The following is a 25,372-nucleotide window of genomic DNA, read 5'->3' on the forward strand; positions in this document are numbered from 1 at the left end:
TCGTTCGACTACGTCCCTTTGTTTCAACTTTGTCCAAGTTCTCTCTCCTAGCCAGAGATCCAGTTCCAGGCACAGCTGCTTCCCTAGTTGCCTTGCTTAAATAGCCAGGTGTGTGTGTGTGTGTGAGAGAGAGAGAGAGCTAAGCTACCCTTTTTATTTATTCTGGAGAAGCTCACAGTAGGGGGGCTTGGCCAGCATGAAATCAAGTGCTTGGTCTGCAGATTGCATTCTGGATGAAGGGCAGGATGGCACCAGCTGTTGTGGTCTATTGTCTTCTAAAGCAGGGGTCTCCGACCTTGGCAACTTTTTAAGACTTGTGGACTTCAACTCCCACAATTCCTCAGCCTGCAAAAGGAGAAATTGTACTTTAAACATCTCGATAGGAGTAGGTCAGGAGTCTCGCCCTGGGAGTCTTCAACTTCCAATTATGGCTGGCTGAGGAATTTGTGAGTTGGGACGTCCAGAAGTCTTAAGACGTTTGGAGAGCCCTGAAGCAAGCAACGGAAGCTGCCTTAAACCAGGGGCGAAATGCTACCGGTTCGCACGTAGTAAAAATGCTACCAGTTCGGCAGAACTGGTATTTCTGACCATCAGCCGTGACGCGCGATTTATATTAGCTCGAAAGCAGGATTTGCTACTTTCTAGCTAATATAAATTGTGTGCCACAGTGGATCCCTGCATCCCTTGCTGTACACTTACCTTTGCGGGTGCGCTCGGTAGCAGGCTCTGCCCACCCACCCAGGCGTGTTTTTGATGCTCTGTGCATGCGTGGAAGCTCCTGGGGTGTGGCGTCAGAGGTGGGTTCCTACCGGTTTAGCCGAGTAGGTAGTAACTCAGCCTGCTACGCCCCCAAACCGGTTCTCTCTCATCTTGTTTTTTTTTTTTAAAGTACTGCGCATGTGAGTAAACCGGCAGTAGCAGCAGCCGGAACCCACTCCTGGGTGGCTCGCGCTCACATTTGTATCGAATTGTTAGCAAAGGTAAGTTGATTTCACCCCTGCCTTAAACCTTTGGCCAAAACGGAGCAGAGAAGAGAAATGGCTGCTCATTCATTCCATCCAGACTCCACTCCACCCCACCCCGGGTTACCCCTTCGAAAGAAATCCAAGACTCAGAAACTGAAGGACAACGTATTTGTTTTTATTGCTACCCCGAAGCCTTTCTCCACGAGACGGGCAAACACAGTACCTTCCACGGGGTGGGGACTGTGAAGAGAGCTTTAAAACCAAGGAGATCCTTTTTCAAGAGGGCTATTCCAAGAAGCAGTGCATTTAGAATTGAAACAGAAGATCTTTAAAAGTCTTTTTTTTTTTCCTCTTTTTTTTTGTCCCTGTCTTAAAAGATTTACACAAACATAAAAAGGTCAGGGAGAAAACATAAGGAAAGGGGAAATCTAAGATCATTTATACACAAAGCTACAAAAATGGCCCAAAGGACACGGGTGCTTTCAATGCCCACCATTGGTTTCGTTTTGTTATATTTGATGCACAAAACGTTTTCTGTATATAAAAACACAAAAGAAGAAAGGTGTTACATTTCGTTTTGGTCAGTCCAACAGCAGCAGCCCTAGAAGTCGGTCTATAAAATTAAAATTGTAATTGTTGTGCACCTTTCCAAACCAAACACAGCACCGTTCTTCAGTGTCCATTTTTACTTCCTACGAATAAGGACGGGTTATACAAAGGTTCTTTTTTTTTTTTCCTCGTTGAAATTAAAATCTTAATTTTAAAAAGCAAGTTTTTAAGTTGGAGCTACCACAGTCGAAAAGACCCAAAGTGGTAGAATGACAGAAGAGAACTGGTCAAAAGAGAAGGCGTTTATATCTCTTTCGTTCGTGGAAGATTCATCGAGGGAATTCTTCCCCAAAATAAAAGTGCAAAACACACACACACACACACACCACCATATCTAGGAAGTCATACAATTTGGAAAATCATTTTTAAAAGAAGTTAGGCGAAGGGAGTCCTTTAGGAAAAAAGGAAGGAGATTTGGGCGGAGGAGGAGGGGAAGAACACAGCCAGAAATCTGAAAAAGTATTTGTGTCAATTCTTTCAAAACAATGAGAGATTACGATACACAACAGTCGGTTGAAACGGTGGAAAACGAACAACATTATAGAAACTGGGCGTTTTTTTTGCTACTATTTTTTTTTTTTTGGTTGGTTTTGGGGGTCTTTTTTTTTTTTTTAAGGACTTAAAATCAAGAGTTGAACTTTGAGAACAGAGTTAAAACTATCATTAGCCGCCAAAGGAAAACCAGGGGAAAAGATATATACTTTTTGTTGTTGTTTTGTTTTTAAAAAAAGGATAGTTAGCTCCCTTCTGATTAACCCTGTTAAGGTACGGCCTTCCCTCCATTAGCCCAGAAGGCCAATGGGCTGCCTGATGTTCCATCTGCACGAATGGGTTTTCCGCCGAAGGGGCATGAAGACATAGGACTATCCCAGTGTATCTCAACCTAACCAACTTGAAGATGTGTGGACTTCAACTCCCAGAATTCCCCAGCCAGTTGGCTGGGGAATTCTGGGAGTTGAAGTCCACATATCTTCCAAGTTGCTGGAGTTTGAGAGACACTGGACTACATCACAGAAACAGGCTGCAATGGAGGGCAGGGAGAAATACTGCCTCCTTGCCACGCAATGTCGACCTTGCCTTCCCCGCCATCCGGCGGACTCTCTTCGTTGTACAGCCGCTTGATCCCATCGTAGAAGTCGTCCACCTCCATCTCTTCCACTTTGCGCTTGGCCGTCGCGGGCTTGCACCTGCCGGGAGGGAGCCGGCGGCGGCGGCAAAGCACAGCGCATCCTTTGGCCGGCACTCCCGGCTGGCTGCTGACGTTGTCCTGCAAATCGGGGACCGGGACCGCGGGGGCGTGGAATCGGAAGGCCCCCGTGGGGCAAGTCACCAGGTTGTGCTTGAGGGGACTGTAGACGTAGACCGAGTTGGGCAGCAGAGGAGGCTTCAGGGTGGAAAGGTGCTTGGATACCAACTCCCGGCAGTGGATCAGCTGGGAGCTGTCCATCTGGACCGGAGGGAGAAAGAAAAGAGAGACAAAAGGATTCTTTTAAGTCAGGGCTGTCAATACTTGGCAAGAATGCAGGAATGAACAAATTGTCTCCTGCAAACTCCACTCCCCTTTCGCTCCTCTTTTATTCCCTCTGGGAGGGGCCATTCACCGTCCACCTGTGGCTTTACTCCTGAATCTACCCTTGTTCCTTAGCTGTTCCCTTCAGCTGGCAACTCTGCATGCGCCCACTGGGAACAGGCTCCAAATGTTCCTCTGCCTCACTGAAGTCTGACTCCGAAGGCAGCTGATAACTGTCAGATGGCCTTGGCCCCCTCCCTGCCTCCGACGCAGAGCCCTCCCCAGACTCCAGGACTGGCCCGTGTTCCTCCCCAACCTTCTCACTCTCCGAATCTTCTGCCAGTTCTGGTGGGCCACATAGATGCATCATGTGCTGGCCATGCCCCCGGCCCAGTTTAGCAAGGGTCCTGATACATCACGCGATGACACCATGACGTATGACACCCCTGTTTTAACTGTTGGGATTGGAAACATTGGAAAGGACCTTGGAGGTCATCTAGTCCAGGGGTCCCCAGCCCATTACTGGGCCACGGCCTATTCGGAACCGGGGCACGGCGTGGTGTAGGTGCAGCTCAATGTGCAGTCCAGCTAGATGCATGCACCCACCTCTCGCGCAGCCCAGTTCCCCTCTTCCCATCCCCAGCCAGGATAGCAATAGCATTAAACTTACCGTATTTTCCGGAGTATAAGACGCACCATGATTTTGAAGAGGTAATTTTTTAAAAAAAAGTTTTTGAACTCTGCAGGATTCCCAAAACCTCTGCATGCCTCGTTTTTGCAAAATAAAAAAGGGGGGCCTGCAGAGCTTTGGGAGGCTTGTAGAGTGCTCCTGGGGGGGGGGGGGGCTGTGGGAGGGTGGCAAAAACGGGCCGTTATTTGTTCATTTTTGTCCTCCCCAGCCCCCAGGAGCACTTTGCAAGCCTCCCAAACCCTCTGCACGTCCATTTTTGCAAAGGGGGTTTGGTAGGCCAAAAACGCTGTATTCAGTGTATAAGACACACCCAGATTTTCACCCTCTTTTGGGAGGGAAAAGAGTGCGTCTTATACTGTGAAAAATATGGTATATACTGCTTCACAGTGCTTTACAGCCCTCTCTAAGTGGTTTACAGAGTCAGCCTATTGCCCCCAACAATCTGGGTCCTCATTTTATTGACCTTGGAAGGATGGAAGGCTGAGTCAACCTTGAGCCGGTCAGGATCAAACTGCTAGCACAATTAGTCTGCAATACTGCAATCTAACCACTGCACCACCATGGCTTCTAACTCACTCTAAAGTTAACAACAATAGCAGTTAAGACTTGTATACCGCTTTACAGTGTTTCACAGCCCTCTCTAAGCGGTTTACAGAGTCAGCCTCTTGCCCCCAACAATCTGGGTCCTCATTTTACCCATCTCTGAAGGATGGAAAGCTGAGTCAACCTTGAGCCTGGTGAGATTTGAAAGTGTGCTGGCCTTACCGGATATGCTTCATCAAGGTTACACCTTCAACCACGGGTCGGTGGACACGACCTTGTATTAACAAGGCTTACAAGCCCAGGCCCTCCCATTGCCCTAACAGGTAACAGATCATTCACACTGGAGAACTGCCAAATTGCAGGCAGACGGCAGGCAGCAGAAGCAGCCTGCAGTACTGCACTCTAACCACTGCGCCACCCTGGTTCAGTAAGGTTGGGGACCGCTGATCTAGTCCAACATGTAAGAAGAGGGTGTCAACCTATTCTCCGAAGCGCCAGAAGGCAGGACAAGAAGCAATGGATGGAAACTAATCAAGGAGAGAAGCAACTTAGAATTGAAGATGACTTTCCTGACAGCGAGAACAATTCATCGGTGGAACAACTTGCCTCCAGAAATGGTGGATGCTCCAATATTGGAAGTTTTTAAAAAGACATTGGACCACCATTTGTCTGGAATGCTGGGTGTGGCAGTCCACTTCAGTGGCTTCACAAGGAACAACATCCAGAGGCCTGGAGTCTTGGCGTGTCACCAAAAATGGCAGGGTGCCACTTGTGACATGGGTTGATTGTTCTCCGTCAGGAAATTCCTCCTCATTTCCAAGTTGAATCTCTCCTTGTTCAGTTTCCATCCATGATTCCTCGTCTGGCCTTCAGGTGCCTTGGAAAACAGCTTGGCCCCCTCCTCTCTGTGGCAGCCCCTCAAATACTGGAAGATGCCATCCTGTCTCCCCTGGTCCTTCTCTTCACTAGACTAGCCATGCTCAGTTCCTGCAACCGTTCAACTCAGTTCATCGTATGTTCCAAGATAGCATCAAGATAAAAGCTCCCCTTTTCACCTAAGGTTCAAAGGTCTGGTCCTACCTGTGCCTTGTGGAGCAGCTCAATGATGAGCGCCAGCCAATCAGGGATCAGCTTCTCCACTTCCAGGCTCACGATGGCCAGGGCCAACATGGAGCCCTTGAACTGAAGGAGCTGGTAGCAGGCTAGGCAATGCAGTAAGTGCTTGGTCAGCAAAGCGACGTGCTGGGACGGATTCACCTTGGGCAGGCTGGTCAGCAGCTGAGGCCTGGTGGACAAAGCGACTGCATGGAACTAGAGTGGGATGAGAAAGAGGAGAGGGAACACCATAGCATCGCACCTACGGGAAGAAGACACGTTCTGATCTGCAGGTAAGCTCCAGACCTTCTCTCCCTCCTTTTATCAACCGGGGTTTTATTGGGAGCGCTGGTGCGAGGAAGTTTATTTGCTCTGTAGCTCAGGGATGGCTAACCTTTTTGTTGTTGGGTGCCAAAAATGCGAGGGCGTGTGCATGATAGCTTGTATGTGTGCCGGCACCCATAATGCAAAGCGCACTCCCACATGCGCATGTGCGCGCAATCCCCCCCCCAAATGTGCGCTGCACTATTCGCCTCTAAGCTGAGCTTGGTACTTCCTCCAGGGGAGTCTGTTTGGCTTTGCCAAAAACTGCTGTTTACTTCCACTTTTTGGCAAAACCATGGCCACAGCAAGCTGGTTCGCTTAATAACTGTGGCGCTTGCTTACCCAACTGTGGTGATTCACCAATCTGTTTTTGTGACCATCGCAAGTTGTGACTGCAACGGACTGGGCTCCATTGTGGTTGTAACTCAAGCACAACCTACGATTTCTAGTCTTCTGAACATTCTATCTACGCTGAGGAGTTGTTCTTCCGAACGTCATTTTCAGCCGCCCAGAGTCATTTTGTTACAAGATAGGTGAGAAAGAAAGGTAGGTAGGTAGGTAGGAAGGAAGGAAGGAAGAAAGAAAAAAAAGGAAAGGGGAAAGATAGAAAGAAGGATGAAAGGAGGCAGGGAAAAAATAAAAAAGGAAAGGAAGGAAGGAAAGAAAGGTAGGAAGGAAGGAAGGAAGGAAGGAAGGAAGGAAGGAAGGAAAGAAAAAGAAGGAAAGGGAAAGATAGAAAGAAGGATGAAAGGAGGCAGGGAAAAATAAAAAAGGAAAGAAAGGAAGGAAAGAAAGAAAGGTAGGAAGGAAAGAAGGAAGGAAGGAAAGAAAAAGAAGGAAAGGGAAAGATAGAATGAAAGGAGGCAGGGAAAAATAAAAAAGGAAAGGAAGGAAGGAAAGAAAGAAAGGTAGGAAGGAAAGAAGGAAGGAAGGAAAGAAAAAGAAGGAAAGAGGGAAAGATAGAAAGAAGGATGAAAGGAGGCAGGGAAAAAATAAAAAAGGAAGGGAAGGAAGGAAGGAAGGGAGGGAAAAAAGAAAAAGAAGGAAAGAGGGAGGGAAAGAAAGGCAGGCAAAAAATAAAAAAGGGCAGGAAGGAAGGAAGGAAAGAAAGAAAGGTAGGAAAGAAAGAAGGAAGGAAGGAAAGAAAAAGAAGGAAAGAGGGAAAGATAGAAAGAAGGATGAAAGGAGGCAGGGAAAAATAAAAAAGGAAAGGAAGGAAGGAAAGAAAGAAAGGTAGGAAGGAAAGAAGGAAGGAAGGAAAGAAAAAGAAGGAAAGAGGGAAAGATAGAAAGAAGGATGAAAGGAGGCAGGGAAAAAATAAAAAAGGAAGGGAAGGAAGGAAGGGAGGGAAAAAAGAAAAAGAAGGAAAGAGGGAGGGAAAGAAAGGCAGGCAAAAAATAAAAAAGGGCAGGAAGGAAGGAAGGAAAGAAAGAAAGGTAGGAAAGAAAGAAGGAAGGAAGGAAAGAAAAAGAAGGAAAGAGGGAAAGATAGAAAGAAGGATGAAAGGAGGCAGGGGAAAAATAAAAAAAGGAAGGGAAGGAAGGAAGGAAGGAAGGGAGGGAAAAAAGAAAAAGAAGGAAAGAGGGAGGGAAAGAAAGGGAAGAAAGGCAGGCAAAAAATAAAAAAGGAAAGTAAGGCAGGAAAGAAAGAAAGAAAGAAAGAAAGAAAGAAAGAAAGAAAGAAAGAAAGAGAAAGAAAATCAAAGAGGACATTTTTGAGATATCCTCTGCCAATGCAACTTGATATAATGGGCTATACCTCAAAAGTACAAGTTAAATAAAAATAGATTTGAACACATACATTAAAACTTGGTAGAAAGATGCGTGCTGCCCACCCGCCTCCTCTTAACCCTTGCCATCCTGAAGGACAATTGGGAGACTAAAACCAGCCCTCTTTCCTGCATCCTCCAGCCGAGACAGGTTTACAACAGCAGAACAGGGCTTTGTCCCAAATATTTACAATGTGAAGGAAATCCAACGGAGTGGCTGTGTGAAGATCCCAGTTCAACTTCTCCAGAATAATCTTCTCCATTCTGCGGATCTCTGCTGGAGAGCAGCCGCAAAAACTCTCTCTGGCCAAGATCTTCAGCACTGGAATCTTCTGGAGGATTGAAGCGGAAAAGAAAACACGGGTGAAGAGCATCCTTCAAAAAACACTCCGCAGACCACTGAGGAAGAAGCGTTCCCAATCTGGAAACCTTCCAACGCTGCTGAATTTCCGTAACAGACTACCCTGTTTCCCTGAAAATAAGACCTCCCTGGATAATAAGCCCAGTCTGGCTTTTGAGCGCATGCGCTAAAATAAGCCCTCCCCGAAAATATTGCAACACAGCAGCAGCCACGAGGTGACCACACTCACCGCCTCCTGCACCTCAAAAATAATAAGACCTCCCCGAAAATAAGGCCAATCGCTTATTTCGGGGGTCAAAAGAAAATAAGACCCTGTCTTATTTTCGGGGAAACACGGTAATAGTTAGAAGGGACCTTGGAGGTCTTGCTCAAGCAGGAAGGGTAGTCCTCGACTTACAACCGTTTATTTAATTGCAACGGCACTGAAAAATGTAACTTACGACCATTTTTCAAAGTTACAACTTTTGCAGCAATCCACATGATCAAAGTTCCGAGGCTAGGCAACTGGCTCATAGTTATGACCGTCGCTGTGCCAAGGTCACGTGATCCCCATTTGAGACCTTCCGACAAGCAAAATCAACGGGGAAGCCAGATTCACTTAACAATCGAGTTATTTATTCATCAACCACAATGTTTCACTTAACAGCTGTGGCATAAAAGCACGTAAAATGGAGCAAGATTCACAACTGCTAACTGAACAATGTTTTCCCGGGTCCCTGCTCAACATTTAGACAGAATCAGTGTCTTAGTAGCAGGCAGTATGGAGAGGTGTAAAGGTAATTAATTCCTTTTAAAAAGTTTGAAAGTTGTAAAAAAGTTGCTTTAAAAAAAGTCGAACGCTGACATAATGTCTGTTACAGGGCAAAATTTACGGTGTTGATATTGACTTTTAAAGTCAGTTTACACAGCATGACTTCCAAAGAAATATCTCTTTTATTTCATTATGCCAGGAGAATTTCCTTCCACATTAAGATGAAATAAGTTTTATATCAGCGTAAAGATTTAAAAAGAAAAACTTTAATTTGGAGGAGGGGGGGGGAGATAGCAAAAAGGAGTACTAGAATCTTGATTTGAAAAGTTAAGCGGTTAGACGGACTTTTGAAATTAATTGTAAAAAATCCTCCTAAAGGAGATCCATTAAAAGAACTGTACAATATTATTTGACTTCAGAACAAATAAAGGCTGTTTGGGAACAATGTACTCAAAAAACTACTTAATAGTATAGAACAAATATCATATATACTCCTCATACATCACTAATTATATACAATTATTCTACCCAATCTACTCACTGATATTTACACATATTACAACACATTTCTGGTCTACAAATCCTAATTATTTCCTGTTCTAACTTCCACCTCTCAGTTCCAACCATTGGGTAAAAAATGTATTCCATATATCATGATATTGTGTCTCTCCTTTAGACTTTAATTCTAATGTCAATTAACCGATTCTGAACAATCCAATACTTTTTGTTACTTCTCTTTCTAAAGGTATATTTTCATATTTACATTGTTGGACATATACCATTCCCACTGCTGTAATAATGTATATTATTAAGTATGTTGACCATTTATTGTGGCTTTTATAGTTTATAGTGTGTATGGCGGAGTTAACCTCAGGATGTATTGTGTCGATATTTTAATATGAAATAAATAAAAACATTTTTTTAAAATTATGTAATACATTGTCTGATATACCATAAAAGAGGATATAGAAGAACAACGGATTTTACGGGATAAAACAAGACTGAGGCTGATTTGAATATGGATTTGGATGTCTTAAAAATGCCAGATTACAAAAGCCATGAGGAAACAGATGTTGTGAAGCTAAATACGGATTTTTAAAATGCCAGAGTATAACGTGGAAAAAAAGATACCGGAATCCATTTACAAATGATGTCTTAATGATTAAAAGAGAACATAGAAACAATAAATCGAAAGAATAACTTGAACAGCCTTCTTATCTTGGATTTATCCGTCTTTATCTGTTGTAAACTCTAATAGAATTATTACATTAAAATGACCTACAAAGACACTCTGCTTAGTCAAGTGTTTATTCAATTTTAGTATGAATCTGTTTCACTTTCTAAAAATATGGAAGCCATTTGCCTCATGATGTTTTTCTGACTTCCCAGTTCTGGGATTTCTTAGTGGTCTCCTGTCCAAAATTCGGCTTTGGCTTTCAGAAATCAACTAAAATCAGCTAGGAGTTACTGCCTGCTGCAGGTTTGAATATGAATTAGGCTAAATCATCTACCAGTTACAATTTGCAGAAAACTGTTTTATCAAATTATTAAGTAATCCCTCCTTAATCCAAATATCTCTATAAGCTGCTCCGAGGACATATTTAAGGTAAAAAGCTAGGCAAAAAACTCTTTTCAATTAAAGAATAACAACAGTAATATCTGGCAGCAAATATACCTCACAGATGTGACAAGGTATTTGCCTACCACTGTTAAATTTCCCCCCCGTCTTTAGGAGCAGCTCCAAAGCCAATTTCAGCTGACGAGCAAAGTTTAAATGATCTAATTAAAAAAGAAATAGGATGACTCCTGCAAAACAGCAAACCGGGCATCGTGGCCCGATCTTTAGTAAATGCAATAAAGACCGTGTCATAAAGAGCAAAGTCAAAATGTTTCAGTAAGCAAGTATTCCCATTAGCAGCAATACGAGAGAGCCGTTCTTCTATTTGGTTAGCTGCGCCAGCAGGAGTTGAAAAGGTTACGGCAGCGATAATGAACCTTTTCAGCGCCGTGTCCAAACTGGAACGTGTGTGTGTGTGTGTGTGCATACGCAGGGTGGAAACCCAAAGGCCAGCTGGCCGGTGTGTGCATGTGCACGCTGGCCAGCTGGTCTTTGCATGTGCCAAAGCACTAGAAACCCAAAGACCCGTTGTCCAAGCGTGCCCAGGCCGGTTTGGGGGGCAGTTTCCGGACCGTTCTTTGCGCTGCTTTCGGGCTGCTTTTCTGACCGTTTTCCGGCACTCCAGCACCCACGAAGACCAGTTGGCCAGCGTGCCCGTGCCTGGGTTTTGGCTACTTCCCCGCGCTCTGAAAACAGCCAGAAAACGGGCCCAAAAACAGTCTGTTTTTTGGGGGGGGGGCTGTTTTTAGGCCATTTTCCAGCACCCTCGAAGACCAGGTGGCCAGTGTGCCCATGCCTGTTTTTGGGAGGTTTGAACATGCCCTGAAAACAGCCAGAAAAGAGGCCCCCCAAACAGCCTGTTTTGGGGGCCATTTTCAGACCGTTTTCCAGCGCTCATGAAGGTGGCCGGCGTGTATGTGCCCTGCCGGAAACCAGACGAGCAGCTGGCGATGGCGCATGTGCCCACGGAGAGGGCTCTGCGTGCCACCTCTGGCATGCATGACGTAAGGTTTGCCATCAGGGGGGTTAAGGGAACCTTCTCTTCACCATCTCCATCGTGTTGGGGGAGGCTCCTCAGTTCTCTTTCTGAAGCCTCAGCCCTCCTCTCCCCCCCCCCATTTTAATCCCTACAGCACTGTGGGTGGTCTAGGAAAAAAGCAGCCTTCCCTTACTTGCACATTTTGGAGAGAGAGAGAGCAATTGGAAACCTCAACAAAACCTGCAGATTTTGCCCTCGGTCATTCCTGCCACAACAGTTCAACTCTGGGTGGCCTCATGAGGCCTTGGACCTAGGTCAGTGATGGCGAACCTATGGCACGCGTGGCACAGGTGGCATGCGGAGCCATTTGTCAGGGCATGCGCGCGCTGGCCAGCTGAGTTCACCGTTTTTAAAAGCCATTTTTTCACCCTTCCCAGGCTCCAGAGGCTTTATAGGAGCCTGGGGAGGGCGAAAAGAGCCCCCCCCCCCCCGAGGCTTCAGGGACCGTCCGGAGGCTGACTTCCGGTTTGCTCGGAGGGTCATTTTAAGCGTTCCGAAGGCTTCAGGGAAGCCTCCCGACGGTCACTGAAGCCTCCGGAGGGCCTCCGGGGGGGGGGGGGAGGCTCTTTTCGCCCTCCCCAGGCTCCTATAAAGCCTCTGGAGCCTGGGGAGGGTGAAAAAAGCATGTAAAAATGAGTGGGTCGTGCCTGTTGTGCGCGCATGCACACTGGGGGGGGGGTCGCGCATTGCATTATGGGTGTGGCACGCCTGCACACGACCCCCCCTGCGGTCCCCCCACTTGTGGCACGCGAGCCAAAAAAGGTTCGCCATCGCTGACCTAGGTGGTCCTTTAACCATCTCAAGAGAGGTAGAAGTGAAGAATGCTTGAAGTTTAGGGTTGAATTGAGGGGTCCTTGGGGAGACGTTTCATTATCCAACTAGGTAACACCATCAGTGCTAGAAGGGAGTGGGTTCAAATTTTTAAAAAAGGATATCCCCACTCCCTTCTAGCAGCCACGATGTGACCTAGACTTTTCATTACCCAACTTGCTAACATCATCGGTGCTAGAAGCAGTGGGGTTTGCTCCATGTTTATGTACGTTACAACTGTCGGTACCAACACTAACAGGGCAAGCCACTGCATATAAACCAGAGAACAAACTGCACTGCCTTGTAGCATTGATGATGTCGCCTAGTTGGGTAATGAAAGGTCTTCAAGAAAAATAACCAAGCTCAGAGAGCACTGATCTGACTGAGGCTTCCCGAGAGCCTGAAGCAGACTCCTTGTCCCGACAAAAAACCCTTTTATTAATTGACTGTGAATTCTGCTCATTCACATCAAGCAAAGTCTTTCAAGGGAGGATTTACAGTCACAGACCTTATCTGGCTTGGAGAGCTGCCAGGCCGATCTCTGCAGAACTTGGCAAGGAGTCTCAGAGAGTCACAAACCAATGAAGCGAACTAATTGTCTCCTGCAAACTCCACTCCCCTTTCCCTCCTCTTTTATTCCCTCTGGGAGGGGCCATTCATCTTCCACCTGTGGCCTTACTCCCGTCAACCCGTTCTTTAGCTGTTTCCTTTGTCTGGCAACTCTATGCATGTGCAAACTGAGAACAGGCTCCATTTGTTTGTCTGCCTCACTGATATCTGACTCCGAAGGCAGCTGGTAACTGGCATTCGGCTCTGGCCCCCTCTCTGCCTCCGACACAGAGCCCTCATCAGAGCCTTCCCCAGACTCCAGGACTGGCCCATGTTCCTCCCCAACCTCCTCACTGTCGGAATCTGTTGCCAGCTCTGCTGGCGGGTTACAACAAGCACCAAGGGCTCCAGAGGTAAACAAAGTGGAGATGCTTCCTTGATTTGCTACATGAGCCAGCCCTCACAGCAAATGTCCAAAGCCCAGCAAATTCCCGCTCACTCCAACCTCGGCAAACTGCAGCATCCATCACTACTCCAAGCTGTTGAGCAGAAGACTTACCTCATCTTCTTCCATGGTCTTGCTGGCGAGGAAGAAGCAACTGATCGCAATGCAGTTCAGGTACTTTGGGCGAGCCTACAAAAGGAGAAAGAAGAAATAAAACAGGACAAGGTCAAAAAAAATAAAATAATGGAAGATACCTCCAGACCTTTCCCAAGAAACCTGGATGCCAAACACAGGTTATCTCGGTCCAGAGGTTCCCTACCCTTTGCCTTCTTTGCAGCTGCTTTCAGAACGCCATGCAGGGGGCGGGCAGAGAAGGACATCCATATGCCGTTACGAGAAGCAAGCTTGGAATTCACCCAAGTCTTTTTAGCACAATTGGCACTCAGCGAATCTCCACGTCTTCCGCGCGGGGGGGGGGGGGGCTCACTGCTAGCCGAGGAGATCCATAGAGAGCAAAAAATCAATGAAGGGGGTTAAGTGAAGTGCAACAGGTGCCAAACGGCATAAAGGCAATCGGAGACTTGGCTGGCATTTTGCATTATCATCTCTGCCTTGCCACAGAGAGACAGAGACAGAGAGAGAGAAAGAGAGAGCGAGAGAGCGAGAGAGAGAGATCCAGGCGTGGGCTTCAAAAATTTTAGCAAGAGGTTCTCTGCCCGATTGCTAGGTGGGTGTGGCCATGGTGGGCATGGGCTGGTTGGCCTCCTGCACCACAGCGAAAGGGGGGGGGTTAGCCCTCCTCAGATTCCAGAGGCTTTCCTCGAGCCTATGGTAGGGGGAAAACGGCCTCCCCAGGCTCCAGAGGCCCTCTGGATGCCGAAAAGGGGCCTATTGTCAGCCTTCCCAAACTTCCAGTGGGCCCGTTCTTCTTAAAACGTGCAGTAAAACTTCCAGTGTTGGAACATCCACAATTTCTGGAGGCAAGTTGTTCCATTGATTAATTGTTCTAACTGTCAGGAAGTTTATCCTCAGTTCTAAGTTGCTTCTCTCCTTGATTAGTTTCCACCCATTGCTTCTTGTTCTGCCCTCAGGTGCTTTGAAGAATAGTTTCTCTTCTTTGTGGCAGTTCCTGAGATATTGGAAGACTGCTATGTCTTCCCTAGTCCTTCTTTCTATTAAACTAGACATACCCAGTTCCTGCAACCGTTCTTCATATGTTTTAGTCTCCAGTCCCCTAATCATCTTTCTTGCTCTTCTCTGCACTCTTTCTAGAGTCTCCACAACTTTTCTACATCGTGGCGACCAAAACTGGATGCCGTATTCCAAGTGTGGCCTTACCAAGGCATTATAAAGGGGTATTAACACTTCACGTGATCTTGATTCTATCCCTCTGTTATGCAGCCTAGAACTGTGCTGGCTTTTTGGGCAGCTGCTGCACATGGCTGGCTCCTATTTAAGTGATTGTCCACTAGGACTCCAAGATCCCTCTCACAGTTACTACTATTGAGCAAGGTACCACCTATGCTGTACCCGTGCATTTGGTTTTTCTTGCCTAAATGTAGAACCTTACTTTTTCCACCATTGAATTCCATTTTATTAGATAGTGCCCAATGTTCAAGTCTGTCAAGATCCTTCTGTATCTTAAGCCTGTCTTCTGGATGATGGCTTCTATTCTAATTGAGTGTTGTTATTGTTGTGAGCCACGCTGAGCCTTGCTGGGTAGCGTGTGGCATGTAAACGGTACCAAATAAGCACGTGAATGACTAAATAAATGTGAAGCTCCGTGAGGCAACTTCCGCACCTCTCCAGCAGTAATTACCCAAGTGTAATTCTTAATAAGACGGGGAGATTGTGAAACGCATAATTAAAGAGTCACCATCTTCACTCTATTTAAATCAAATTAAATTTAAACGTAAACGAAATGGTTTAACAAGTTTTTTTTTTCCCTGGCCCCACCCAGTTACTTTCTGCTACGCAGCTCCGGGCACACGACTCGCAACTCAAGGGCAGGCCTTGCTGTGGAACATGTACACAAATCCACCGTGTTCCTCATCAAGCAGAATGGGTAATTTAGGGTCGCTAAACCCAATAGCATCCCAAGTTCTAGATATTTTATTAATGTATTTATTTATATCCCTTTATTTTTTTTTCATAAATAATTTAAAGCAGCCGACATATCTAATATTACTTCCTCCTACAATTTCCCCCACAACAACTTTTTGAGGTGGGTTGTGCTGAGAGAGAATGATTGGCCCAAAGTCTCCCAGTTGGCTTTCATGCCTAAGCCAGGACTAGAACTCCCTGTCTCCTGGTGATTGGCCCAAATTCACCCAGTTGACTTTCATGGCTAAAGAAGGACTAGAACTCCCAATCTCCTGGTGATTGGCCCAAATTCACCCAGTTGGCTTTCATGGCTAAAGCAGGACTAGAACTCCGTGTCTCCTAGTGATTGGCCCAAAGTCTCCCAGTTGGCTTTCATGCCTAAGGCAGGACTAGAACTCCCAGTCTCCTGGTGATTGGCCCAAAGTCTCCCAGTTGGCTTTCATGGTTAAGGCAGGACTAGAACTCCGTGTCTCCTAGTGATTGGCCCAAAGTCTCCCAGTTGGTTTTCATGGTTAAGGCAGGACTAGAACTCCCAGTCTCCTGGTGATTGGCCCAAAGTCTCCCAGTTGGCTTTCATGGCTAAAGCAGGATTAGAACTCTGTTCTCTTGATAACTGGCCCAGAGTCACCCAGTTGGCTTTCATGCCTAAGGTGAAACTAGAACTCACCCCCTCCTGGTTTTTAGAACATCCCCTATAGGAAACTGGCTCTCAACATCGGAACTTTGCGTGAATTCTACCTGCTGATGGATATGTGTCGGATCTCATTCAAGAGAGGTTTGCTCCCAACAATTTGCTTCCATTGTCTTAAGGCTGAGATCATTTCCTTCTTCCATCACGCTCAGATCTTTCAACGAACGGCGTGTGAATTGCCACTAATTTCAGAGGGAGAAAGCAGAAAACTCTGCAGGTACAAGAAACTTTAAAAAAAATGTTTGGTGTGGTGCTTAGGGATCCAAGAAGAAACCAGGAGAGGCTCGCGAGTTCTAATCCCACACCTCAAGGCGCCAAGCCCGTTGAGTGACCTTGGGCCAAACACGCTCTCTCCACCCTAGGAAAGCAGGCAATGGTAAAACCGCTTGTGCAAAATCCTGCCAAGAAAAGTGCAGGGACTTGTCCGGCCGGGAGTCAGAAACTGACTCGAAGGCATCTACTGAATACCATCAACACAGATCAGAACCCTCTGAAGGATAAACAGCTGCGCCATTTCCTCTCTCTCTCAACCCAGAGAAGAGAGATGATGAAAGAAAGGGATTGAAGAATGATTTGGAAGGAGGAGGAAAACATAAGGGAGGTTTTGAGTTAAGCCGAGCTCCGTTTTCCTAGCTGGAAACTATTCGGGGCCAGATTAATTTGAGCCAGATGGTAAAGCTCCGAGCTGGGGAGTCCATCCACAAGGCTTAAAGGAAAGAGCATTAGACGAACATTATGACTGCTAAAAAAAATTGAGACAGATTTCGGGGTTGAGCAACTGGGGGAGAAAAGTTTACATTTTCTATTAAAGTCTCTCTTTGTAAAGCTTTCTAAATTACGTTTCGGTGCTGGCTGATGATACTGGCCTCCAGTTCTCTGGGGTATACTGGTCCAAAGAGGTTTATAAATGTGGTATGATTAGACATAGAGGCAGGGAGAGATATTTATTTTAAATAATATAATTTCAGAGCAAAAACTGTTAAGATCGGGTAATGGACAGGCACACACAGGCTTAACGGTAACAACAGCTCTTTATTAAGTACAATAAGTGAGAACAGTCCAGCGAAGGTTGAATCTGACAGCAGCCCTTTTATAGGGAGCTGTCAGACCCTTCAATCAATAGGATTAAACCTCTGTTCCCACCAGAACAGAGGACCTTGGTGGAAACCACTGTAGTTGGAGCAAGTTTCTAACAAAAACGATAAAGAGGCAAACAACTCACAGACTAAGGACCTTCACTCTCTGCTAAAAAGTATATCATCATCATCATCTTCTTTTAACGACCCCATAATCCTTTGCGGGGTGGAGTCTGAGCAGCTGAATGTGTTTACGGCTACTACCGACCTCCGCTCCTTCCGACAAAAACTTAAGACTCACCTGTTCCAATTAGCTGGCCTGGCCCATTTATAGTCCTATTCATACCTCCTGGCAAATATTTTTACCCTGGGATAGTTTTTAGGGGTGTTTCTAATGTATTTTTAAATTTTTAAAATTTTAATCTCTTTAACTATTGTACAGTAAATTATTGCTACCTCCTCCAGCCCTATATTTATTTTATATTTATACTATGTATATTTACTGTTTTTAATATGACTGTACACCGCCCCGAGTCCCTTCTGGGAGAGGGGCAGTCTAGAAATTAAATAAAAGTTAAGTTAAGTTAAAAGTATGCCCTAACTGCCACCAATGCAGAGTTTTTTTTCAGCAGATATCTTCTGAGTATGCCCAGAGAGAAAAATATCTGCCTCTAAAAAAGGTAAAGGTTCCCCTCGCACATATGTGCTAGTCATTCCCGATTCTAGGGGGCGGTGTGCTCATCTCCGTTTCAAAGCCAAAGAGCCAGCGCTGTCCGAAGACGTCTCCATGGTCATGTGGCCGGCATGACTAAACGGCGAAGGCGCACAGAACGCTGTTACCTTCCCACCAAAGGTGGGTCCTATTTTTCTACTTGCATTTTTTACCTGCTTTCGAACGGCTAGGTTGGCAGAAGCTGGGACAAGTAACGGGAGCTCACTCCGTTACGCAGCGCTGGGGATTCAAACCGCCAACCTTTCTGATCGACAAGCTCAGCGCCTTAGCCACTGAGCCAACGTGTCCTATCTGCCTTTACCTAGGATCAAACTGTAGGTCACCACACCACTCCTTCTGCTAAAAAAGTATTCCGGCAATGGGAATATATAACCCTATTAAGAGATATACAGGCAGTCCTCGCTTAATGACCATAAATTTTCACTTCACCACCGCCACCGAAAAGCTCACAGAATTGGCTGTGGTCACATGGTGAGCCATTTTAATGACTGCAATGATTTCTGACTGTAATTCTGGCTCAATTACAGACGTAAGTCCAGGACGACCTATATTTCAGTTTCCACCAATCTGGTGCCTTTCAATCTGCTGGATTCCTGTCTTGTAACTCCCCATGATTGGTTTAGGTGCAGTGGGAATCATGGGAAGGACATTTCAATAGATCTGAAAGGCACCAGATTGGGCAAGGCTGCTCAGCACGTTCTTTCAAATATAAATTCGGCTGTTGTTTCGTAAGGTTTTGCTCCCAGCAAAGTTGGCACGAGATTCTATCTTTAATTTCTGTTGGGAGGCTTAATTTAGCCTGGTAAACAAGGAACATTTTGCTTTCTTTCCTCCCGTGTTCAAGAAAATAGATCCATTCCCTAAAATGGAAACGGAAGCGACTCAAAATGATCTTGGTTTTAATCTAAGCAACAGGCTTCTTTGGGTTGAAAATAGAAAAGTGCTGTTCTCAGTGTCTAGGGAAATTCACGGTTGTCCCCAAGCTTCTTTTTCAAAGACAGCAGAACTTTCTTGGGTTTTTTTTCCCCTCTTGAAAACATTTCGCTTCTCATCCAAGAAGCTTCTTCGGTTCTAACTGAAAGGTGAGGAACGGAAGGATTTATAGCAGAGCTGTCTAGCGCTAACGATGACCCTCGGACAGCGGTGCAATCCTCTGAGGTCTGCTGCCAGTTCGGTGAGCCTACTACCAAAGTGCGTGCTTTTTGCGCATGCAAAGCGCTAAAAAAGGAAAGATAAGTAGAACGGGGGGAAATCCATTACGCCACACAATTTTGATTAGCTAGAAAACAGGAAATCCAACGATTCTAACTAACATAAATCACGTGCACCAAAAATACCGGTACTGGTTCAGCCGAATCGGTCCGAACCGATAGCATTTCACCTCTGCCCTCAAAGTACCTACAACTAGATGACGGCAAAGAATATAAATCCTTCGATTCCTCATCCCTCAAAAAAGTCACTTTTTTCAGGACTGTTGTTAACTTGGAACTGGCACTAAACAAATGGTTTTAAGTTGAAGAATACTTGAAATGCACCAAATAAGCCAGGGGTCTGCAAACATGGCAGCTTTAGGACTTGTGGACTTCAACTCCCAGAATTCCTCATGCTGGTTGAGGAATTCTGGGAGTTGAAGTCCTCAAGTCCTAAAGCCACCATGTTTGCAGATCCCAAAATAAGCCAGCCATACTGGCTGAGGAATTCTGGGAGTTGAAGTCCATAAGTCCTAAAGCCACCATGTTTGCAGATCCCAAAATAAGTCATTGAAGAAAATTGGGAAATCAGAGAAGGCAGAGCAATCGAAACTATTCAGTTCTGGCCATGAATGAACTAAATAAACATGGAGAAGGAAAAGGACACACACAGAACCTGTGGTCTCCGCAGAAGAGTAAATCAAGCATCAAGAGTCCAGGTGAACAGGAGATGGAAGATTGCATCCCAAAAGGCTTTGTTCAGGCTGGGATGGAGCCTGGAAAAGACCCAGCAATCAACCCTTTTGCAAAGATCTTAGAGGTCAAACTGTTACCTTCACAGCAGCTAAAAACCTGTCCAAGAGGCTGACGGCCAGAGACAGCGTTTCCGGATAAAGGTGGAACTGGCATCTGAGTTTGGCCAGCCACTGAATCACTTCGTCCCGCTGGGTTGGAGAAATGCCTGCATCCTGTAGAATAAAAAGAAAAATAACATTAAAAACAATCTCTCTTTCTCTCTCTCATCTCTCTCTCTCATCTCTCCTCTCTCCCACATCTCTTTTTTTCTCTCATCTCTCTTTTCTCTCTCATCTTTTCTTTCTCATCTCTCATCTCTCTCATCTCTTTTCTCTCTCTCATCTCATCTTTTTCATCTCTTTCTCTCAACTTTTTTCTTTCTCATCTCTTTTCTCTCTTCTTTCTCATCTTTCTCTTTCATCTCTTCTCTCTCCCTCCCACACACACACACACACACATACACACACTTACTTACATTCTTAACCCACCTATTTTTCATCTCTATTTATCTGTCTGTATTCATCTCCTCAAATATCTCTCCGTCTTCTGATACTATACAGGCAGCCCTCGCTTAATGACTGGTCACTAAACGACCCTTTAAACTTACAACAGCCGCCCAAAATCTATTTATGACACAGTTCTGGAGCTCCAAAGGTGGATCCATTTTCTGTAGTCATGTGGACACTAGCCAACTGCCTCATCTTTATGGGCTATGGTAGCATTCTGCGGTCACCTGACCAAAATCTGTGATGGGTTTTTGTCAGTCATACAAAATGCCCACGGGATTGAATGGATTCACTTTGCAACTTGTTTCATTTGACGACAACAAAAAAGGTCATAAAAGTGGGTCAGTCACATCGGTGGCTCTACTTACAACCACTGTGACTTACAAAGGAAATTTGGGGTTCCATTACAGTTGTAAGTTGAGGACTACGTAGTATACACCGTAATGTATACTACATTTCTAGGCCAAGCTAAATGGAATGAGCTGCAAATTTTTGCCAGAGAAGAAGAAAATTAGTCCCTCAACTAAGTCCAGTGATATCCACTTATTCACGTATAATTTGGTGTATACGTTTGTGTATGTGTATGGTTGTGTATGCTGGAAAACCAACATTATATGAGGATTCTGTCTCAAAGAGATATCAGCTATATAGTTTGGGAGCAAAATTCCCAGAATTGGAGCTTTCTACAAAATAAGAAGATAACTGGAGAAGAGCCGAATGCTGGGAAAGACTGAGGGCAGAAGAAGAAGGGGACGACAGAGAATGAGGTGGCTGGATGGAGTCACCGAAGCAGTCGGTGTGACCTTAAATGGACTCCAGAGGATGGCAGAGGACAGGAAGGCCTGGAGGAACGTTGTCTATGCGGTCACAATGGGTCAGACACGACTTCGCAACTAACAACAGCACAAATTAAGACTGCCAACATCTGGGGGTAACTAGGCTGAAGACGACAGCGGCAGACATGATTTGCACACAAGGTGCCAGAGAAAAGCCGAATAACAGAGTTGGAAGGGACCTTGGAGGTCTTCTAATCCAGCCCCCTTGCTCAGGCAGGAAACCCTATGCCATTTCAGACAAATGGTGGACCAATCTCTTCTTTAAAAAAACCTCCAGGTTTGGAGCACCCACAACTTCTGGAAGTAAATTGTTCCACTGATGAATTGTTCCAACAGTCAGGAAATTTTTCCTTAGTTCTAGGTTAGCTCTCTCCTGGATTAATTTCCATCCATTGCTTCTTGTTCTGTTTGCTTTGGAGAGTAGGTTGATCCCCTCTTCTTTATGGCAGTCTCTTAAATACTAGAACAGGGGTATAGTGTCACCACCAATATTCTTTAGGGCTTACCGTATTTTTCGCACTATAAGACGCACCGGTGTATAAGACACACCAGGATTTGGAAGAGGTAAATAAGAAAAAAAAGTTTTTGTCCTCCTCAGCCCCCAGGAGCACTCTGCAGGCTTTAGCAGGGAAGGCAAAATGCCCCCGTTTTTGTAAAAAAAAAAGACCATTTTGGGGGCATTTTTCGCAAAAATGGGATGCAGGGGTCCGGGAGGCCACAAATGGCTGTATTCGGTGTATAAGACGCACCAACATTTCCACTCACTTTTAGAGAAGAAAAAGGTCATCTTTTATTGCAAAAAATACGGTATGTGGTCCTACTTGCCTTAAGTATGGCAGCACACATGGTGCAGGGTAATAAGTCCAGATCTCACCAACCGAGTTACTTTTTAGCCAACTGCAAAGCCGGTCCAACAATACCAGCAACTCAAGTTATGACTTCAGGCGTTTTTGAGGCGTGCCATTCAGGCTGCACCTCAGAAAGCTGTGAAGCTTCTCAAGAGAACCCCAGGAGAGTGTGTGTGTGTGTGTGTGTGTGTGTGTGTGTGTGTGTGTAAAACTGTCAAGACTCTGCGCAGCTTGTGGAAGGCCATTTCAGATGTGGGGTGGTACAGGTGCTCACAAAAACTCCAGATTGTGCTGCAGCCACTTGCAATGTGTCCAAACGTACAAAACTGCATCGCCGATAAACGGCACTTCTAAAAAAAAATCATGAGGAGTAAATCCTGCAAAGAAAGGCCTAAGTTAAATACAATGACAAAAGGGGGTGGGGTCCCAAACCCCACCCACACCACTACACACAATTGTGGTTGTTAAGTCAAGGACTACCTATGAGAAGATCCTACTTCCAAGGTCAATTTTCACTCATTTTCACATGTCCTGTTGTCTCCATGACTTGGAGAAGAAGTTGGAGAAGATTGGTCTGAACTCTTTGCAAAGAGTTGAAGGTTTGGAAACATTATATTTACATCTGATCTTGAAGGAAGAGCAGCTGTCTTACTAAGATAATAAGAGCAAACCTGGAATACTGCATCCAGTTTTGGTCACCACATTACAAAAAAGATGTTGTCTCAAGACTTTGGAAAAAGTTCAGAGAAGAGCAACTAAGATGATTAAAGGCCTGGAGACTAAAACGTATGAAGAACGGCTGAGGGATTGGGGTTTGGCTAGACAATAGAGAAAAGAAGAATTAGGGGTGACATGATAGCAGTATCCCAGTACTTGAGGGGCTGCCACAAAGAAGAAGGGGTCAAATTATTCTCCAAAGCACCAGAAGGCAAGACAAGAAACAATGGATGGAAACTAATCAAGGAGAGAAGCAACCTAGAATTAAAGAGAAACTTCTTAACAGTGAGGACAATTAACCAGTGGAACAGCTTGCCTCCAGAAGTGGTGGGTGCTCCGTCAATGGAGGTTTTGGAGAAGATTGGATAATCATTTGTCTGAAATGGTATAGGGCCAAGACGGTAAACCTATGGCACGCATGTCAGAGGTGGCACAGAGAGCCCTCTCCCAAAGACCAGGTAGTTGGCACGTGCATGCCAGCTGGTCTTCAGGTTTATGGCGCTCCGGCACATAGACGCACATCTTCCGGTTTGGGCACTTGGTGCTGACATCACTAGTATAGGGTTTCCTGCTTGAGTAGGAGGTTGGACTAGAACAGGGGTCAGCAATCTGCAGCTCTGGAGCCGCATGTGGCTCTTTCATCCCTCTGCTACGGCTTCCTGTCGCCGGTCGGCTCCGCAATTGATAGGGCTTTCAGTTAGGACAGGAAGAGGAAAAAGGATGCCGCGCTAGAAGGAGACTCTATGGTGGGGGAACCGGACATCCGGTCAGCAGAGGAAAAAGGACACCACACTAGGAGGAGATTCTATGGTGGGGGGGAACCGGACTTCCAGTCAGCAGAGGAAAAAGGATGCCACACTAGGAGGAGACTCTATGGTGGGAGGGGGGGGGGGACGACCGGACTTCCGGTCAGTTCCAGAATTGAATTGGGGGGGGGGGGGGCGCTCCATTTAGTACCTTTGTGGCTCTTTGAGTGATTAAGATTGCCGACCCCTGGACTAGAAGACCTCCAAGGTCTCTTCCAAGTCTGTTGTTCTCTTCTTCTTGAAACTGGCTCTCCATATGAAAGAGTTCCAGGGCATATTGGGCATAAGCAGAATGGAAAATCCTTGTCTTAAGATGGCTGGTGTGCACCATCTTCAGTCCCCCCCCCCCCCCCATTTCAAAAGATGTTGGTGGAACAGAATTTCAAGGCTGAACAGTCTGGCTTGTTGCTGGTTCCATGTGGGAGGCCTGTCAATCTCAAAATATTTACATTCAGCTGCCCAGCAGAATTTCCCCCCAGGGTGGTTTTGAAAACCTGCAGATCTAGACTGTTGGCTGGAGAGATGCCACAGCTCCCCTTTAACCAACCGTGACTGGAGTTTTCCGGCATGACTGCAGCAGAGGGGGGGGGGGTGAAGACCCAAGGCGCGCCACGCACCGTTTGCAAAGAAAGCGGGAAGCCACAAGTGGGGTCCTCAGCTGGCCGGACACCCCTGTGTCCCACCGATTTGGGGCTTTTGACATGGCAATCCCCATCTTCTCCCTTCCATGTCCAACTCTTCACAACCCCAAGGATCATAGCACACCAGGCCCCTCCTGTCCTCCGTTTTCCCCTAGAGTTTGCCCAAATTCATGTTCACTGTGTCGATTACCTTATTTAACCATCCCATCGTCTGCCGTCCCCTTTCTCCTGTTGCCTTCTATCTTTCCCAATGAGGCCTCTCTCTCTCTTTCTCTCTTCTCATTTGGTGGCCAGAGTATTTGAGCTTCGACTTCAGTTATCTGTCCTTCCAAAGTTGCTTTCCTTTAGGATCAACTGATAGGATCGCCTTGCAGTCCGAGAGACTCCCAAGAGCCTTCTCTTAATTGTTCATTGTCGGGACATAATTCAACCGCCTTCATATATGGGCAGAGAAGGACCCTCTGTGTTTATGTTGCAGGTTTGTGGGTTTATGTATGTGTACGAGGTCCGTAAAACTCATATTCACCACTGGATCCCCATGGATTAGTTACACACCCAACTCCTATTTAAGACTGGGACCATCACGTCATTCTCTCACTTTTCTTTCTCCCTCCCTCCGTCTCTCTCTCTCTCTCTCAATAATAAGCCCAATTGAGGTTTTGGGTGCATGCATGCGCTAAAATAAGTCCTCCCCGAAAATATTGCAACACAGCAGCAGCCATGAAGTGACCACGCTTGCCGCCTCCTGCACCTCAAAAATAATAAGACCTCCCTGAAAATAAGGGCAAGTGCTTATTTTGGGAGTCAAAAGAAAATAAGACCCTCTCTTATTTTCGGATATATGTGTGCGTATATCTCTAGCCATCATTTTTCATCTATCCATCTATCCATCCATCCATCTATCTTTCTATCTCCATCCATCATTTTTCCTATCGATACATACATACATACAGGTAGTCGACTCACAATCACAATCGAGTCCAAAATTTCCATGACTGAGCAAGATACTTGTTAAGGTGAGTTTTGCCCCATCTTACCACTTTTCTTGCAACAGCTGCTAAGTGAATCATGGCAGTTGTTAAGTTAGCAGCACAGCTGTTATGTAACTCGGGCTTCCCCCTTGACCGTGCTTGTCAGACGGTTGCAAAAAAATAAATACATAATCATATGAACCTGGGACACTGTAACGATCACTAAATGCAGGTCAGTTGCCAGCATCTGAATTTTGACCACATGACTGCAGGGATGTTGCGACGGTTGTTAAGTGTAAAAAGTCACCTCCCCCCCTCCCCCCAGTGCTGTTGTAACTTTGAATGGTCACCAAATGAACTGTTGTTAAAGTCCAGAGCTAC

The 25,372-nt window shown here is 45.8% G+C and overlaps 1 protein-coding gene across 2 annotated transcripts in view; it reads right to left on the reverse strand.

Moving 5' to 3' along the window:
* Positions 1-1,119: 1,119 nt before the first annotated feature.
* CCNI (cyclin I) overlaps positions 1,120-25,372 on the reverse strand; it is a 57,829-nt gene continuing 33,576 nt past the window's right edge. For both annotated transcript variants that reach the window (XM_081960426.1, XM_081960427.1), the window contains 5 exons: positions 19,705-19,839; positions 13,193-13,267; positions 7,697-7,837; positions 5,399-5,629; positions 1,120-3,021 (listed from right to left, as the gene is read on the reverse strand). In XM_081960426.1, the coding sequence (XP_081816552.1) occupies positions 2,578-3,021; positions 5,399-5,629; positions 7,697-7,837; positions 13,193-13,267; positions 19,705-19,839 (1,026 nt within the window). In that variant the 3' untranslated portion in view covers positions 1,120-2,577. The remainder of the gene's footprint in view (positions 3,022-5,398; positions 5,630-7,696; positions 7,838-13,192; positions 13,268-19,704; positions 19,840-25,372) is intronic.

This window comes from Natrix helvetica, assembly GCF_964273705.1.
Source record: "Natrix helvetica genome assembly, chromosome: 7".
Lineage (NCBI taxonomy): Eukaryota > Metazoa > Chordata > Lepidosauria > Squamata > Natricidae > Natrix > Natrix helvetica.